Source organism: Diadema antillarum, unplaced genomic scaffold (genome assembly GCF_040938485.1).
Source record: "Diadema antillarum isolate AM-2024a unplaced genomic scaffold, OU_Dant_1.0 seq00000357_RagTag, whole genome shotgun sequence".
In the NCBI taxonomy this organism is placed as follows: Eukaryota; Metazoa; Echinodermata; class Echinoidea; order Diadematoida; family Diadematidae; genus Diadema; species Diadema antillarum.
The window spans coordinates 189,741-208,749 of record NW_027271363.1 but is presented as its reverse complement, the minus strand read 5'-3'; the positions used below and the strand labels follow the sequence as shown (position 1 = coordinate 208,749).

The following is a 19,009-nucleotide window of genomic DNA, read 5'->3' as shown; positions in this document are numbered from 1 at the left end:
TATTACCAAATAAATTGTGATTTCATCTGTCTATTTCTGTATGCATGTTCAATTTTGTATATTCATCGCCTGGGATTTGGCTCATACGTCTGACTACTATGCCCATGGTGCCTGGTGTGTGGAAGGTTTTAGGGCAACTGACTAAAAAAGGCATTCATTCTCGTGACGTGAAAGCTTAGTATCATAAAATCCACAGATAGTCATAACATGATGGGTAGAAGTTGTCATTTGTGCATTTTTTTCATTTTCCAATAATTAGCTGGACAGAGAAGTCCAATGCAAGTTTGTGTTGTAGCTAGCCAACGCGAACAGTGGACAAAATGTTCATTGACCAATGGTATTTAGACCTATTGGGAATTAGACTAAGTGGTCATTAGACCAACTGGCTAGTAGGCTCATTGATAAGTAGCTCATGTGGCTATTAGACTGATCGATGATTGCCGAAATGGATATAGCCCTAGCGTGGGTGGAACCCAAGTGCAAATCAGACGAAAATGGTTATTAGACAAAATGGATATTAGACGAACTGGAATAAGGCTAGTCAAATGTTAGACGAACATTGGATTAGACGATGTGGTATATGAATTTGAATGCCTAGTTTCTATGCATTATGCTTCTAATCAGAATTTGAATGAGTTGGTTGAATTTTACTTTTGCACAGATAATACACTCTGGCAAATACGTATGCAGATTTATTAAATCCTGTCCTTTTCGTTACTGCTGTGATGATTTCTTTGGATTGCACGGAAAACGAATTGGAATGAAAGAAAATGAATTTGAAATCACATTCCACAAATTATATGCTCTTCTTTATTCAACTTTAGGCCAGAAATTTAAAGATGTTGAAAGGTTTTTTTGTTTGTAAGGATAAGAAATTTGAATGACATTTGAATGTCAAAACCTTACATTGTATGCACGCTGAACTAAATTTGATTGATTCCTTTGAATTTCCGTTGCACGAATAACGAATTTTAATGAACGAAGAAGAATTCGAATGAAACTTTTCGAGGAGCTCACAATTAATTGTGCGGCAAAAAAAAAAAATGAACGGAAAAAAGAGAGACTGCGATTGACTGCAAAATAGGCACTCTTCGTTCACATCGAAACGAAAAGAACATGTCAAATTATCTTAAAGGAGTGCTTCACTTATCTTTATCTTTCTACATACTTCCCTGTTTCCTTTTATTATCATAATGTTCTTTGTTTGTTTTATCTAACCATCAAGCAAACAAAAAATAATTTACTTAATTTTCACTGAACACTCATAAACAGATAAACCGAAGTAAAATCTCTGTAAATCAGTCAAAAGACAGACATGACAGATTTTTCTTCCAATGGACCTACCTTCTTATAGGATTAATGGCAACTCCGTATGGGTGCCTGTCTGGAGGTAATGATACTAAAGTTCTTGCCCCTGATCCGTCGTAATTCACCACGGCTATTTTGGAAACAGTGGCATGGTAATCACTCCAGTATACCCTGGCCTCTCTGGGATCGACTGCCACTCCGAGGGGATCTGAAAAAAAAAGATAAAAATCATGTGTGCCTATGCAGAACAACTAAACCTGTATCAAGATGTATGGCATACAAGCTAAAGTGCCGCAACAATTAGTGAATAGTATTGACTACGTTAACGGTGAAAACGACAAATATCCATTCCCATAAGCTAACATACGTATGCTATCTTAACAATCTGGCATGCTCTCATAATTCATTTGATATTTGTACTGAGAAAAATGACAAAAACAATATCCATCATAATCACCTTGATGACTGATCACTAATGACTGTTATCTTTGCGATGAAGTCCCTTAAACATTTTTCAAAATTTCTTTACATTAATAACGCCTTCCAGAAATAAAAACATCATTGCCGAAAACACTAAGCTGCTTCATAGCATGGATAAATCAACATTCATTTTATAACCAATCTAAAAGTAGGTGAAAAATAGATATTTCGTCCCTAAGCTTGTTTTACCATGTGCCCGATATATGTATGGACTAAACAGATATCATAAACCATCATACAACTCCCTAATACACCAGTCACATATAGACATCCCTGATCACCCCGGACCTAGATCTGGGGTGATCCGGGGAGAGATCCGTGTTGACACCTTGGACATCCTTGGACGTCCGTGTATGTTCGTGTAGATCCGGGGACATACGGGAGGCCAACACGGCAATTTTTGGAGGTCAAAAACATCCGGCGATTGCCGTGTTGGCAGAGCAATTCGGGGTGGTCCGTGTGGCTGCCGTGTAGCTGCCGTGTTGATCCGTGTAGATGCCGTGTTTGTCAGTGTAGATGCCGCGCTCTTCCGGCCTTATCCGTGTAGCTGCCGTGTTGATACCGTGTGTATATGTACAGCCATACCAACGCTCGTCGACACTCCATCGAGGTGGAAACTATCCCGGATCTCCCCGGATCACCGTGTAGATCCCTGAGCATCCGTGTTTATTTGTGACTGGGGCATTAGGAATAAATTGGTACATAACTGAATACAGTCATGTGAGTGTTAATAGTTTATGTGTGTAAATGTGTGGTAGTAGGGGAGGGAGAGGGGAGTGGTTGTGTCAGGGGCGATTTGTCAACAGCTTTCCCGTGATCAGATATATTCTCTCATCTTCTCTCATCTCATCATATAGGCGTGTACCTGTAGTACTATTTTTCAATCATCCGAAGGCTACATCGGGCAAATGAAATCCGCAAGGGGAGGGGGGGGGGGGGGGGGAGGATGGTGGGGGTTCCCAAGGAGGTGATTCGGCTAACCCCTTTCCTTCTCAGCTTTTCTAATTCCTTTATGTAAGTCTGCACCTATCGGAGTGTCCGCACGCTACATTGGGTAAATGCAACCTGCAAGGGGTGTTTGAGGGTAAAGTGGGGGGGGGGGGGGGGGGGCAGCGGGTCTTCTGCAAACCCTTCCCAACCAGATATTTGGTTAGTTTTTTGGGGTTTTTATGTTTTTAACATATACACCGTTCTTGTTGCCTAGTTTGGACAATGGGTTCCATGGGGTAACTTTTACCCTGCCAAATGAGTGTCAATTATTTCATACAGCATTCCTGAAGAGGAAAATTGACCAAAAAAAATATCATACAACATTTTGCAGCTTTTATCTGTTAATCTTTACACGAAAATATTATAAACCACTAAAAATAATTTTCTCTACATAAAAGTTTAAGCAGAATTTAATCGTCGGGGTAACAATAACACTTCATAACCACTGTCCAATGGGGTGAAGACAGTTTGGTGGTGCCATCATTATCTTCTCCTCTCCTGTTGTCTGCGATATACAAATGTTTTCCGATTACACGTCAAACAATACACATACACACACACACACACACACACACATACACATACCGACACATCATCATTATCATTAGCATTCATCTCATGCCAATTGAGTTGATGGTCTGACACCTCGATATCTATAGAAAATTGGATAGCTGGATACTTTGTGGTCATGACAGATTTTCATATCTCTCATAGCATTACATATATAAGATAAAGTTGACATCATGAAGAATCAGCGCCTGAAGCTCGCGAAGGAAGCGTACTTCATAACAGATGCCCTCACTGCTGACGATCTGACTTAGAAAAGGAAGTGGTCCGCATCCGTTCAGGAGCTCTACAAGCACGGCGTGAAGCTTCGCTTCTTTGCTGAGAAATGGAGGAACCGAACAGGAGTCCCCCACAACTTCCTTTCCTCCAGTTAGATCACTTCGGTATGAGTATTGTATATCATAATCATGTTCTTTATGTCTACTTATATCTTTCCCCGATTATCCACCTCTCCACCTTTCTTTCTCCGTCAATCTCTAGGTCTATACTGCGAATATGTAAATATTATGAGTTTATAGTTATATCAAATATCACATTGTGTATGATGTATATTGTGTGTACAGAATATTTCCAAAGATACAATTTGACTTCTGATGTATATTATTGTCTGCAGGGAGAGTTGATATAGCAACGATCTTTGTCGTCAGATCTCAATTGTCCGATGCGGCCTCTACTCACAAGAGTAATTTGTAAACAATCTATACTCTGTATGACTTGCTCTATTCTTTCCTTCTCTTCTTGTCTGCTTCCAGCAATTCTTAAGCAAATGTTCACGACCATGTCATGGTTCATGTGTTGCTCTTGTTTTAAATATGGATGAAATTCATTTATGTCCACATAAAAATGTCCAATGTCGGTATTATTTACCTGACGAGTTCAATTCAGAATTAATTAATAACGAACGTTCTTTCAGTGTATTACACGTTAATGCTCGCAGTCTTTTAAGAAATTATGAAAATATGCAATTACTGTTATCAGCGATTGATATGCAGTTTTCAGTTATTGGTGTCACAGAAACATGGCTTAACGACAAATATCCCATAAAATATAATATAACATTGATGGATATTCTGTTTTCCGTTCTGAAAGAAAATGCGGACGAGGAGGCGGAGTCGCCTTGTTCCTTTCACACTCTTTATCTTTTAAAGTAAGGCCTGGTTTGATATACAAACCAAAATGAATTGATTGCATGTGTGTTGGAATTGAAGAGTTTGTTTGCAAAAACCGATAAGTCCATTTTTGAAAATTTTGAAGTACGGTCTCTGTCATAAAGTACAAAATAATACATTTTAAATGATATGTTGGTCACCACATATAAAGGTACATCTTGGAAGTTATGGTCAAAAGAAGCAAACATTTTCTTATTATTCTCTTTATTTTTCTTGACCTTTAATCGCAAATATCTCTATTTGGCAAATATGGACTTATCGGTTTTTGCGAACAAACTCTTCAATTGATATGTACAATAAAAGAAATACAATACCTTGTGTAATATACTGTATAGGCCCCCTCATACAGACAGTAATTTATTTTTGGAAAATGTTGATGTTTTATTAGAGTTGATAAATCAGGAAAACAAAGATGTACACTTGATGGGAGATTTTAATATTGATCTTTTGAATCAAGACAATAATGTTAAGAGCAAATTTGGCAATATTTTGCAAGCAAATTTTTGTAATATCACAATTGATACGCCCTCAAAAATTACGGTCAACGTTGATTGAAAATATTTTCACAAATATTGATACAGATTATTCAAAATCTGGTCTTCTGTATAGTGATATTTCTGATCATTTACCTATATTTTTCATCTGTGACGACACAAAATATTCCCATGTCAAGCAAACAGAGCTTAAGAAAACGCGCAAATTCAGAAAATATATCATTAATAAACGACGATTTAATCACAGAAACATGGGATGATGCATGTATTACTTTGCGCAGACCCAAATATTTCTTATGATACGTTCTGGAATATATTTCTTTCTTATTTCGACAAACATATCCCCACAAATTGAAAAGTAAAATAATAGAAAAATTTAAAATCCTTGGATAACAAAGGGGATTTTTCAAACAATTAAGATAGCTTACGGTATCCTAATAATGTTTTGATTTTCTATAATCTTTTATTGATTCCATATTCAAAACAATTTCATAACAAATCAAATCACATGTATTACAAAATCCACGATTCAGCATAACAGAATTATAGTGAAATCAAGCCAAGCTGTACTTTCGGCAGAAACAGTACATTCGTAAAGAATATACAATGCACAGGAAAAGAAAAAAACAACAACAGCAACATACATTGCTCACTTACTTTCGTTAAAATCAAGTCGAGCTGTACTTTCAGCATGACAAAACATTCATAAAAAAAGAAAATAATACTTAACACGTCATCAATCTATACACACAACCAAATGGAATCGATATTCCCTTTGATCACCCCCTCCCCTCCCAACTACCCTTCCCCTTCCTTCCCCCTTCCCCGTGGACATCTGGCTCCGGGTCCTTCCATACTTACTTTCAAATTTTCCCATTTACTGAAATGAATGGTTAAAGTTCCCCTCATTGGTGCTAATTTCTTTTCCTCAAATCTATCCTCTAAGATATTATTTTTTATTTCATTATATGTAGGCGGCTTTCAATCTTCTCTACTTTTAAAAATAAAATATTTAACCAAAATTAGAATATGATTTAACAATTGGTGTTTTCCCCTATAGCCCTCCTTCTTCCCGAACAGAATTTCTTCCCAAATATATATATATATATTTTTTTAAATCAACATCCTCTGTCATTCTCTCACATAATTCCCAGATTAATTTCACATGCTCACAAGTGTAAAATAGATGTTTGTATATTCCTTCTTCCTTTTCACAAAAAGAGCATAAGTTACTTACAGCAAAACCGAACCTGAAAAGATGATGATTTGTATAAACAATACCATGCACCAGTTTAAATTGAAACTCTCGTAATCGGCTTTAATGTACATTGTCTTGGCCTTAAAAATATATTTTCTATCTCTTTAACAGAAAACCCGTAATTTCGTTTAATTCTATTAAAAATCGGTACTGCACTTTCTTTTTCCTTAAGAAATTGCAAATACATTAGTTTTGATCTTAAATTGCTAATGTCAATTATTTTCCCTCCTATGATAAAATCAGTTTCCAAAATATCTTTTTCTTTTTCTTTCATATTTCTCCTCCAAACCATCGGTATATTTTCATAAATACATCTTAACAAAACACATCTTAAACGCCTAAAGCTAAATCTGTAAAATATCTATCACATTTCAATTCACCATTATTTCTTAATATATGTTTTAATTCATAAACTCCCTTTTTATGCATATTTTCATCATATAAACATTTTCTATTTAACCGTATATATTTATTATTAAATATTATAACATTGCCGATATACAAACTATTACTTACATTACTTCTTATTTATTTCGTATTTACCCACACTTCTAATAAATCTCTATAAAATTGTGGAGCTTTCACTCTCAACAACACTGGTAGATAATCACACAAAAATATAAATTCTCCTTCTATGTCTCTTGTAACAAAATTAAAATATTGCTTCCATTTCATATTTTCATCTTTATTAAGAAGTTTCTTAACCCACACAACTCGCTGTGATTTAACTAAATCAACAAAATTCATCATTTTCAACCCGCCTTGTTTATAATCTAAAAACATTATATTTTTCCTAATTTGATCTTTTTTTCCTTTCCATATAAAATCAAAAACTAATTTATCTAATGAATCAAAAACCCACCTGGGAACTGGAGTGAGAGAAGCTCGATATATAACTTTTGAATAAATATGTACTTTAAGTAATTGAATCTTTCCCATCAAAGTTAAATCTCTTTGCTTCCAGAAATCTAAAAGAGATTGTATTTTACTCAGAATCTCTTTGTAATTCATGTTTTCTTTCGTTCCCTCATCTAAAGAAAAGAAAACCCCAAGTATCTTCACAAAATCAACTGTTTCTCCAAAATTAATATCCAATTGCAAATGTTGATATAATCCCAATCTTAATACTTTAGTCTTATCCATATTTACCTTTAATCCCGAAATTAATAAGGATAATGTTAATCGATATAAATCATATAGACATAAACTGACACATATTATAAGGCTTTCCCGCAGAATGTATTACACGGAAGCCTTTAAAGATGCTACAGGAAACATGTCAGCCACTTTGAAAGTTATTAATGAGGTTAGTGGTAAGCAACAGAAGGTGTCAACATATCAAATTATACGTTACGGACAAACACCCTGTGATCCTAAAAATTTGGCGTGCTGTTTTAATGAGTATTTTGTTAATATAGGTCCTAGTCAAGCTTCAAAAATAGATCCCACACAAACAAATTTCTCGCTGTATTTAGGTACGTCAAATGGTAATTCAATATCTTTTAAACCAACAGATTGTAGTGAGATCCATGACATTGTACATTCATTGAAATCAAGTTATGCAGTTGGTCATGATGAAATGAGCACATCTTTTTAAAAGCAAATTGCTGGTAGTATATTGACACCTTTAGTACATATTTGTAACTTGTCCCTCTCAACTGGTATATTTCCGAATGCATGTAAAATCGCAAAAGTTATTCCAATATACAAAAGTAAAGATGACCCCTCTCTTGTATCCAATTACCGTCCTATCTCTATTCTTCCCAGTCTTTCTAAGGTAATAAGGTTTTTAACAGACTGTATGATTTTTTTGATTCAGAATGATATACTTAATCAAGACCAATATGGTTTCAGGAAATTTCATTCTACAGATATGGCACTAGCCCAATTATACGATAGAGTGTCGACTGCCTTAGCTGAACAAAAACATGTCATCGGTGTTTTCATGGACCTAAGCAAGGCATTCGACACTCTTGACCACACCATTCTTATGCGTAAATTGCATTGCTATGGAGTTTGTGGCATTCCACTAGAATGGTTCAAAGATTACTTATCGAATAGAAAGCAATATGTGTATTATGAATATGATAACTCTGAAGTATTACCTATACAATGTGGCGTCCCACGAGGATCCATATTGGGACCGCTACTATTTCTGGTGTATATAGATGATATTTCTAACTCATCTATGTTACTGCCATATATCATGTTTGCCGATGACACCAACGTATTCTGTTCCAATTCTGATTTTCATTCCCTCCTAAGAAATCTTAATACTGAATTACCAAAATTATCTACAGTTTTAAGAGTAATAGATTATCACTCAAATTAAAAAAGACAAGTTTTATTTATTTTCATATCAAGAAGCATAAAATGATACACAACATTTGATTATTATATTGGATGGTATATCACTGGAACAAAAAGAAAGTATCAAATTTCTCGGAATTTACATGAACGAAAATATGAAATGAAACACTCATGTGCAATACATCTCTGATAAAGTGTCTCGTAACGTTTGTATACTCCATAAGCTTAAGTATGATGTTCCTAAGAACATTTTATTTGGGTTATATAACTCGTTGATATGATCGTACATTACATATTGCAACATTATATGGACAACTTCAAAATGTCACATTGATAAGATAATACTTCTACAAAAGAAAGCTATACATATATGCACCAACTCAGGTTATCGAGGCCATTCAGATCCTTTATTCGCAGAATTATTAAAAACACTCAAGGTAAATGACATTAATTTTTTGCAAAATTCATTCTTTATGTTTCGTTTACATAATGGTCAGTTGCCATCTTCTTTCTTATCACTATTTCAATTAAACAAGGACATACATTCTTATCCCACGAGACAATCTGCTAAATTTCATTTATATAATCCTAAAACAGTGATGGCTTTAAAATCTATCAAACACACCGGACCCGATGTTTGGAACTCTCTTCTTTCTGAAATTCGAAGTTTAAAGTCCTTGTATTCTTTTAGGAAAGCTGTCAAAACAATGTTAATTTTTCGAAATCAGTGATGTCGTTATCATTGTCAGTGTATAATACACGAAATTCCTTCGTAGAAGCAAGGAGGTTCGAGAGATGGAGTTACAACTGAATATGATTATTAAATCAGCTGTCAGTTTTCTATGGTTGGATAAAAGAATTCCACAGGTGCATTTTTGCCTTTGGTGTTCGATGCTTGAAGCCGCCATCTTTCTGAGCAATCTGAAGATTCATTTTTAACTTTAACATAATGTCGGGTATATGTTGCTCGTTTATATAACAAATGCAATGAAATTTCACCTAATGATAAAGCATATAAAACAAAAGTCAATTCCGTTCGAAATAATTATGTGCAAAAGTGTAAATCTTAGCTGTATTTTGTGAAAGTGTTTGAAATTTTACCCTCATGGAAAGCCGGTTTTATCACTTTCCTCATTATTTCCGCCGAACGAAACTGATAAAGTATCATCTTCAAGTATAGTTCTTTATAAATTAATATGTCAGATTAGCGTACAGACACGTACAGTCGAGTAATTATGATATCTATTTCAGCAATATTTGAGCAATTTCTATTCGCGCATCCCCGTGCCGTTACCATTGTCTACCGCCCATCGTTTGTAAGTAGGGATAGCGAAAAATAATTACCATCACAAAGATGTATCTTCCTTGGAAAGTGGCTGGTGATTATGCAATGAGACACGAGTCAATTGTCTTCGCATCTGAGCGGCAGATCCACTTTGACACATACTTCAAATATTTTTTTAATGGCGGCTTTGAGCATGGGATCAAAGCGAATAAGACTGTTGTGACTCCATTTTCGAATCTCCTTGATAGAAGTATCGCCGCATTTCATTTATTATGTAATCATGTATGCAACCATGAACTGTAACTGTTCACCTGTACCTCGGTGAGAAATATTTTGTCATGCCTTACTGATCAGTGATTCAAGTGAACATACTTTGTGTAAGCTTTTAATGAAAGCAGACATACCTCTCCTTTCCCTTTCTCCTTTCTACTATTCTATCTCTACGCAAGTCATCCCTCCCTCCTATTTTTCTATGTGTATTATGTACGAGGGCTGCAAGCAAATCAAGCCACGCCTAAGCTGTAGCCCTACTGTATTATTCATTGTACGCTAGCATTGCTGATACATTTCTGCTGTACATTGTGTAAAGGCAATGAAGAAAAATATTTTGTTGACAACTGATGATTATGTATAATCATGTATGGCTCCAACAATGTATGTATATAATATATTGATTTATTGATTCCTGTATTGTCATTGTACATGAACGTACAATATATATATATATATATATATATATATATATATATATATATATGTATATATATATATTGTACGTTCATGTACAATGGCAATACAGGAATCAATAAATCAATAAATCAAATGAAATAAATAAGGGTATAGGCGTTCAACTCTTCAACCATTTGTTGTTGAGTCCTTGTGTGAAAAAGCAAATATGGAAAAAGGAAAATCATGATCGTATCGGTAGTTTGTTGATTATCTTTTAAATTGTACCTCTTATGTCTGTTGAAACAATCACAGTAGCGTCTGATCCGTCGAGGTGAGAGCTCTGAATTCGTCCGGGATTCCCAGGGTACGTCCAGAAGAGAAGTTGGCGAACAGGGTCGTAGTCAAGGCTCCACGGGCTACCAGCGTCCAAGAGAGGGAGTCTTGTGTATGAGATATTCCTAAGGTTAGAAGCGTACACTGCTCGTCTACTGTGATCCGCAACCAGCATGAACTCTTCTACAACAATCAGATAGATGAATCAGTACATTAAAGACATAATACAAGAAATCTATCTGAAGAAAATGCCTGTTTTAGTCTCTCATTTTTTTGGAGGGGGCGTGGGTACAATTATCACAAATTGATATAAACAACAGAAATGCTTTGATGGATACCATAATACAGACAAACGGGATGTACACATGAGGAAACATCCGCCAACAATAAAATATCATACTCTCGGGTGAAAGAAACTGCGTTGGTCAATCGAAATACTGGAACGCATTTTGTTTTTCTGAAAGAAAATGTTCAAAACTCGAATTAAATTATGAAAAACTATTTCAAAAAATGCGATGATGGTGAGAGGGAAGAGATGGGGAGGGAAAGGAGGTTGAAGGGGTAGAGTGCTGAAGTACTTGGTTCGTGCTCATGTGGCATGATGCTCTTACCTCCCAAACTCCATCGCAAGTTCCCTAGTGGGATCCGCGGGTGCGTGCAGAAGAAGAACAGACGTGTGCAGAAACAGAGGAGGAGAAAGACAGACAAAATAAAACGTTAGGAGGAGGCATGTTATTTCGTCGCAAGTTAAAATATGGTTTCGTTGCATATCACCTGAGAAATGTACGTCCTACTGATGTTGAGGGAGCAATTCGCCTGCGCAGCAACAGGATAATAACTGGATGGAAACAGCTACTAAAATAATCTTGGGTTTCTTTTTATAGCCGTCAGGCTCTTGACACTGTTGTGTTATTTACATACTAAATTTGATTTTATTCGTCTGTTTTATCTTTTAATGTGGCGCCCAGCGTACCTTAAGAAACGTGTGCATATGTTGTCCATCAATCAATTGTATTATGGCATGTCAATCAATTCACACACGACTTGAATCGTTCTGTATTTACGTTACGACAAGGCATTATTAAGGTGCCTTGGGAAGCCCGAATTAATATTGCTCGTTACCATGGTTACAGTATTCAAAACGTTGTAAAATTCTTTCCACAATTTTAGTTTTCTGTCAATTTCTGCAAATATTTCTCCTTTTTTTTGGATAGATTAACAATTAACTATAGCAATAGTCTCATCCAGATCTCTGTAAGATACCCACACTCAAGAGTCAAGGGACACGATGGGTTAAGAAAACAAAGGTGAAAACAAACCAAAACAAAGCATGCAAAGCCTCTTTCGTGCTGAAGCCAGATTTTTTTTTTTATAGAACATGTCATAAATATAATTATCCGTTCGTCTGTCTCTCTAGTTTGTCACGTCTACATGAAAAGAAATCGAAGATCTGTAGAAACATGAAGAAATATTCAAATTTGTTCTTACAAAAAAAAAAAAAAAACATTTGATGAAGCCCCCACAACGACACATGAATGGCTTATTCGATGTTTAAAAGTCATACAAGGAAGTTTAAAAGGACATACAAGCTCCAAATAATCATATGTTAAGCGAACATTTTCTACATCATAGACAATCAAGACATTATCTTTCTTCCAAGTTAAAAGCATAAGATAAATTGAAATAGCTTTATCAAATACCACATTGCAATCAACTTAGGAATCTTGAACGTGAACTTGAACTTGAACTTGAACTTTATTCTGTTTCATTTAAAAGCATATCATTTGAACAATGACAAACTGAGGACAGGAAACGAGTACATGAACATGCATACATAACATATAATAACTATAAATGAAACATGGAAACTATAAAAGAACGGAGTCTTGTCAGGGTAATTCCCAACAGAAATAATAATGGGAAACAATATTGCTTTACGATCAAGACATAGGATAGGGGAAAATATTACCAAAAAACGACAAACATACACAAAAATTACATTTCCATTGAAGAATTAAGTAGTAGTGCGTAGTCAACCCCTAGAAAACAAAAACCATAAAATTATCTATAATCATAGTGTATTTCATAATGACTACTCTTACTTTCTAATAATGTCTTTTAAGATTGATTTTTCTTTAAAAATGTTTGTAGTTGGAGAATTTATAACTGTATCTGGTAAAGAATTCCATAATGAGGGTCCAGTGTGTCTAAGTGTGTGCATTGCATACATCTCATATTTACTACTAATTCGAGTATTATGACTATGAACTTGATCATTAGATTTAAACATACCAGAAATCATTTCAGGTAACAAGTTCATTTTATGTTTGAACATAATTTTACATAATAATATTAAACTTATTCAATGGATATATATTCAAAACATTCATTTTCAGAAACAAAGGCATTGACGGCGCTTTATGATGCGAGTTTGTACAGAATCGAATTGCTCATTTTTTAAATATAAATGTGTCGTGTAAATTTGATTGATGAGTATTTGCCCATACAGCATTACAATAATTCAAATAAGATAAAATTAAACTGTCATATACCAAAATCAAAACCTTCGCTGGTAAAATACCTTTTAGTCTGTTGATTACTCCATATTTCTCGAAATTATTTTATTTATGTTTTTTTCCAGTTCAAATTGCAATTAATATAAACCCCTAAAAATTGTGTACATTTAACTCGAGGAAATGTTACATCATTCATTTTTACGCCACAAAGTTTCAAATCTGGAATCTTTTTCTCCCCTTTAAAAAAGTACAAATAATTTGATTTTTCAGTATTTACAACTAATCTGTTATCACAAACCCATTTTGACAATTTGAATAACTCATTATTCAAATTATTTATTATTTATTTACCATTCAAACAGTAAAGTAGAATCATCTGCAAATGAAATGAATTTAATCACACGTGAAATATTGCACATATCATGAATAAATATCATGAATAACAATGGCCCTAATATGGAACCCTGGGGGACTCCACGTAAAACGTCACATGTATCCAATAAAGTATCTTTATATAATGTAACTTGTGTCAGATTGTTCAAATAACTCCTAAACCACTTTAATAGACGACCTCTAATACCATAACAATTCAGCTTTTGAATCAATATTTCATGATTTATAAAATCAAAAGCTTTAGATAAATCAAGAAAAATACCAATAACATGCAAATTATCATTTAACGCAGTAAGAATACTATCTTGCAGATCGACAAGAGTCATTTCAGTTGAAAAATTAGTGCAAAATCCAAATCAAGAATTACATAAGATATTGTTGTATTACAAAATACATATAAGCGGTTATATACAATCTTTTCAAGGATTTTAAGAAATGCTTATCTTGGTTTTTTTTTAAATACTGGAATAACAATGCAACTTTCAATTTTATTGGAACAATTCCTGCTATTAATGACAAATTAAATATATGAGTTAAGGGCTTCAACAATAAATATATAACTTGCTTTCAATCGAATCTCAGAATAATAACTCGTCATTTGGTCAAAAAGTTGGTAACGATGTACTTAATACTTAATAAAAAGACTATTAACAACCTTTTGCGGCTAAGTGACAAGATACTTACCGTGAACGCATGAATTATGGAAGAGTAGAAAGAGGAAAGTTGCGGCAATGGCTGCTGTAAACATCTCAACTTTGCGATCTTCAACTCAACACAAACGAGAAGACATCAACCATGAAAGGAAAAACACGCTGATTTTCCTCAATGTGTCTTAGTACCTCAACCGATTCACTGCTCGCAGTGTTTAGTAAATGGCTAGTGAGGTTGATGCATCCTCTTACCGATAGGACCTTCTTCTTGTTGAGGTGTTCAAAGACAATCTGATACTTTAGGCGTATGGTCACAGGTCTTTATCTCGAATAGAGCTTTTGGGTATAGGATGGATAGACATTTGGATGGCACGCACACCTGGGAAACTGGGCGTATTGCTAGTTAAAATGGGGAAGTGGGAGATAACTTACTTTTGTTTCATACCGGAGTGAAATTGGACCTACTGCTAGGTAAAATAGGGAAGTGGAAGAATATTTGCTTTCGTTTCAAAGCAGAATGAAACTTAATCTACTGCTAGATAAAATGGGGAAGTGGGTGAATAATTATTTGCTTTCGTTTCAAAACAGAATGAAACTGGACGTGTTGCTAGGTCAAATGGGGAAGTGTGGAAATATTATTTATCCTTTTAAAAGGGAAAGAGGAATATCATAGCAGGAAAATGTGGTACCTGGTGAAGGCACCCGCCATCCTGGAGACTTTAGGCTGAGAAGGATGTTTTTGAAATCGTATCAAAGTTGAGTCCTTAGTTCAAGACAAACGAAGACAAAAGATCACAGGGGAAAATAATATTTTCCTTCCTTTCAAAAGGGAAAGTAGAATATCATAACAGGAAACTGTGGAACCTGGTGGAGACACCCGTCATCCTATAGACCTTGGGCTGAGAAGGATGTTTTTGAAGTTGAAGTTGAGTTCTTAGGTTCAAGACAAACGAAGACAAAAGATCACAGGGAAACTCAATTCCGGAAAAAAAAAAAGCTATTAATACCCAACGTTCTTCCTGCGATTGATGTACAAACAAATTGGATGAGCTGTACGTTTTGCCACTAATTGATTAAAGATGTAATTTCATTCCTACTTAATTTAGATCTTGGCAATTCTGCACATAATGATCATCATTTGATCAAGTTTGATATAGCAATATACACAATAAAAGCAGTTGTCTGTACTCCAGAAAGGGGTTCTTAGACATCCCAGACTCTTCTTGCTTTACTGCATTAATAATCATGTCTATAGCAACAGCTTTAGATTGTTACAACTTTAAATCAGCTCTCAAATGTGTGCGTTATGTTTCTGTGTATATCCGTTGTGTTTTATAATTGTCTTTACCCTTCAATGGAGGATCATCAGTGAACTACCTATCTTGAAATTCACATGCGAATGCCCTCTTTAAAAGTAACCAAAATATAAACAGAGCGCACTGGCGTACCGTGGGTCGAGACATTGGGGGGGGGAGCACCTCGTGGAAAAGTAATTTTGAGGGTGTGTATGCTTGTGCGTGTGTGCGTGCGCTGTCAGTCTGCAAACTTAATGGGGACTACAATACATTACGGAATGTGATACATTCAACATCGCAGTCATTGAGCAACATTGTAAGTTTTCCTTACATGGATTGTGTAATGACGGTGTGAAACGACAAATTACTGTCAGCAACATCAGGAGAATTACATAACAATACAATGCGAGCGAGCTTGAAAATTGTGACATTTTTACAGTCCAAAAACTGCCGTTTGTAGCTATATTTTTCGCTTTTGAAATTTAAGGGGGCGCACCGGACGCAACTGCTGGCAATTACTGGCAGCAACATCAGGAGAATGGCATAACGATTAAATGCGAGCGAGCTTGATAATTTTTGAAATTTTACAGTCCCAAAACTGCCTTTTTTAGCTACATTTTTCGCTTTGGAAATTAGGGGAGGGGGCGCACCGGGGTCAACTGCTGGCAATCACTGGCAGCAACATTTGGAGAATGACATAACGATTAAATGCGAGCGAGCGAAGCAAGCGAGCTTGAAATTTTTTGACATTCTACAGTCCCCCAACTGCCGTTTGTAGTTATATTTTTCGCTTTGGAAATTAAGGGGGAGGCGCACCTGGCTCAACTGCTGGCAATTACTGGCAGTAACATCAGGAGAATGGCATAACGATTAAATGCGAGCGAGCGAAGCGAGCGAGCTTGAAAATTTTGACATTTTACAGTCCCCAAACTGCCGTTTGTAGCTATACTTTTTTACGCTTTGGAAATTAAGGGGGGGGGGAGGCGCACTGGGTGCAACTGCTGGCAATTACTGGCAGTAACATCAGGAGAATGGCATAGCGATTGAATGCGAGCGAGCGGAGCGAGCGAGATTGAAAATTTTGACATTTTAGTCCAAAAACTGCCGTTTGTAGCTATATTTTTTCGCTTTGGAAATTAAGAGAGGGGGCGGTGCGCCCCCCCCCCCCCCCCGATCCGCCACTGGTAGTCAAGGGTGTCGATTTATGCTCATGATTGGGGGAGGTATGACCAGCGAGGGGGCGTCGAAGTGACCAAGCGGGGGAAGGATATCCAAAATCTGCACTATAGAGCATCCCCTAATTCTTTGTGTTTGTGTGTGTGTGTGTGTGTGTGTGTGTGTGTGTGTGTTTTATATACATGGACAAGTTAGGAAATAGTCTAGGTCAAGTCTTAATATCGGCAATGCAAGGCATTTTAATATACAGTAGTATGTAAAGCAACACTGCAAAATCAATGATCTATAGCTTTGATATAACGAAGCGTAAGGTACTAGGTGTTTCAAAAAACATTTCCCACTTTTGATCATTAATAGTTTAAGAAGTATTCATCCGATAAAACTGTCATTGATATAAATAATAGCTGAATAGTGTACAATTTGGTTGGAGGTAATTTGAATGTGAAAGCATTGTTCAGTTTCATTAAATCTAAGATTGATTTTGAAGTAAGGTTTCAGTTTTTGGTCAAATTTTAACCCTCTGTACAAAAATTGAACCTTGCACAGGAACCAATGATGTGTATGTGAGTGTGTGCTGACAATGGCCCTGAACAATGGACATGCCTGAACCACCTGTTGACTAGGCGTCAGTCTCGAGCTCCCAGGCACATGAATGCTTAATCAATAATTCATGTGGATTGCCCTGGGCACTGCTAGTCTGGATTCATGCACGGTATAGGGTAAAATGCATGCACATGGAAAAAGGAAGCACACGTTTCCAAGTGCTTGCAAACACCACATTCCATTCCAGCTGGCAATCATTTTCAATTTTGCTTCACATATCACTAAATTTGGGATATAAATAAGCATAAATTATCTAAAGTTCTTCATTTTAATACAACTGTCTACTAATTAAATAGTCTGACAATTTTTTTGCTTTTTGATACAAAGAAATTATTTTTGGTAAAGAGTTCAGCAGCATTTATCATTCTTTTTATTTAGGGCGATATGTTTCACAGTAGATTTATTTAAGGCTCCATTTATACAAGTGTATACTCTAATTGATTTTCTTTGCTTCCTGTCACCATGTTTACGATAGAACAGAAGGTATTCAAGGTAATTTCGTTTTTCAGAAGTAGGGAGAGCACTGTCGAGACCCAAGACAGTATCGGCAGGTGTTTGACTTTACACAGATACTGGCAGAGGCTGAATAAAGACTAGTTGTGATAGTGGAATTTCTCATGAATAGATAATGAAGCATTCAAACCCTAACCATTGTCTAGGACCATTGTCATGGTGTTTACCACACACTCCCATACACACCCATTGACCCCGGTGCAAAGTGAAATTTTTGTACAGAGCGTTGAAAATAGAGCAAAATCTGGAACCTAACTGTGAAATTAATCATGGATTTCATGAAACTGATTTATGCTTTCATTTTCAAACCACCTCCAACCAAATTGCACACTATTCAGCTAGTACTCATATCAATGACAGTGTTATCTGATATACAGTTTATGAATTATTAAGAATCCAAAGTAGGAATGTTTTTTGAAACACCTAGTACAAAGGTGTACATTCTACATCACATTGCGCAACATTGCAGCGACTCTTTTTGCCGTTCGGATGTTCGGAGTACACTGCCGCACATCCTGCTTATATTCAGAATGCAAACAAGGAATCACGCCTCTTTAATTATGGTTGAAAGAAATCTTATAGAGACATATCTTATTTTTTTGATCACCCTTTCATGTCGATTTCAAAAGCAGTTTACTAACCTCTTGAATTACCATTTTGGTAATATTTTTTTTTTCTTATAACCAGCGGATTGGGGGGCACCGTGCCCCCCCCCCTCCCCCCCCCCGTAGTTACGCCACTGACAAAGCGTACAGCCAACATTAGGAATATCACTGATTTTGTGCGATATCTAATTTAAACTTGGTCAGATTTCCTAGTGGGATTAAGATATCTGCAAAGATCCGAGTATGTATAAGCCAGTATACGAGGGGCAACGTCAGAGGCAGTATTATGATTCATGGTACCACCTATCGTCACCCTAAGGATCTGCAGCTTATTTATTCCAAAAGTATAGAACGAATTCTCCTAAGTTTTGCCTCAAATTATACCATAAATACTG

The 19,009-nt window shown here is 35.8% G+C and overlaps 1 protein-coding gene across 1 annotated transcript; it reads right to left on the bottom strand.

Annotated features, from left to right (window-relative positions):
* Positions 1-1,340: 1,340 nt before the first annotated feature.
* LOC139731102 (low-density lipoprotein receptor-related protein 5-like protein) lies at positions 1,341-14,669 on the bottom strand. Its single transcript, XM_071641981.1, has 4 exons — positions 14,457-14,669; positions 11,475-11,498; positions 10,816-11,046; positions 1,341-1,516 (listed from the first exon to the last, which is right to left on the bottom strand). The coding sequence occupies exons 1-4, from the start codon at positions 14,518-14,520 to the stop codon at positions 1,341-1,343; spliced, it is 495 nt and encodes a 164-aa protein (XP_071498082.1). The 5' UTR covers positions 14,521-14,669.
* Between the last annotated feature and the right edge of the window lie 4,340 nt (positions 14,670-19,009).

What these genes read in the sequence shown, in the direction of transcription:
- LOC139731102 (XM_071641981.1), bottom strand. Translation starts at nt 14,520, where the DNA reads ATGTTTACAGCAGCCATTGCCGCAACTTTCCTCTTTCTACTCTTCCAT. An exon ending in CCATAATTCATGCGTTCACG is followed by an intron (nt 11,499 to 14,456) that starts GTAAGTATCTTG and finishes GGATCCCACTAG; the next exon opens with GGAACTTGCGATGGAGTTTG. An exon ending in CTTGCGATGGAGTTTGGGAG is followed by an intron (nt 11,047 to 11,474) that starts GTAAGAGCATCA and finishes TGATTGTTGTAG; the next exon opens with AAGAGTTCATGCTGGTTGCG.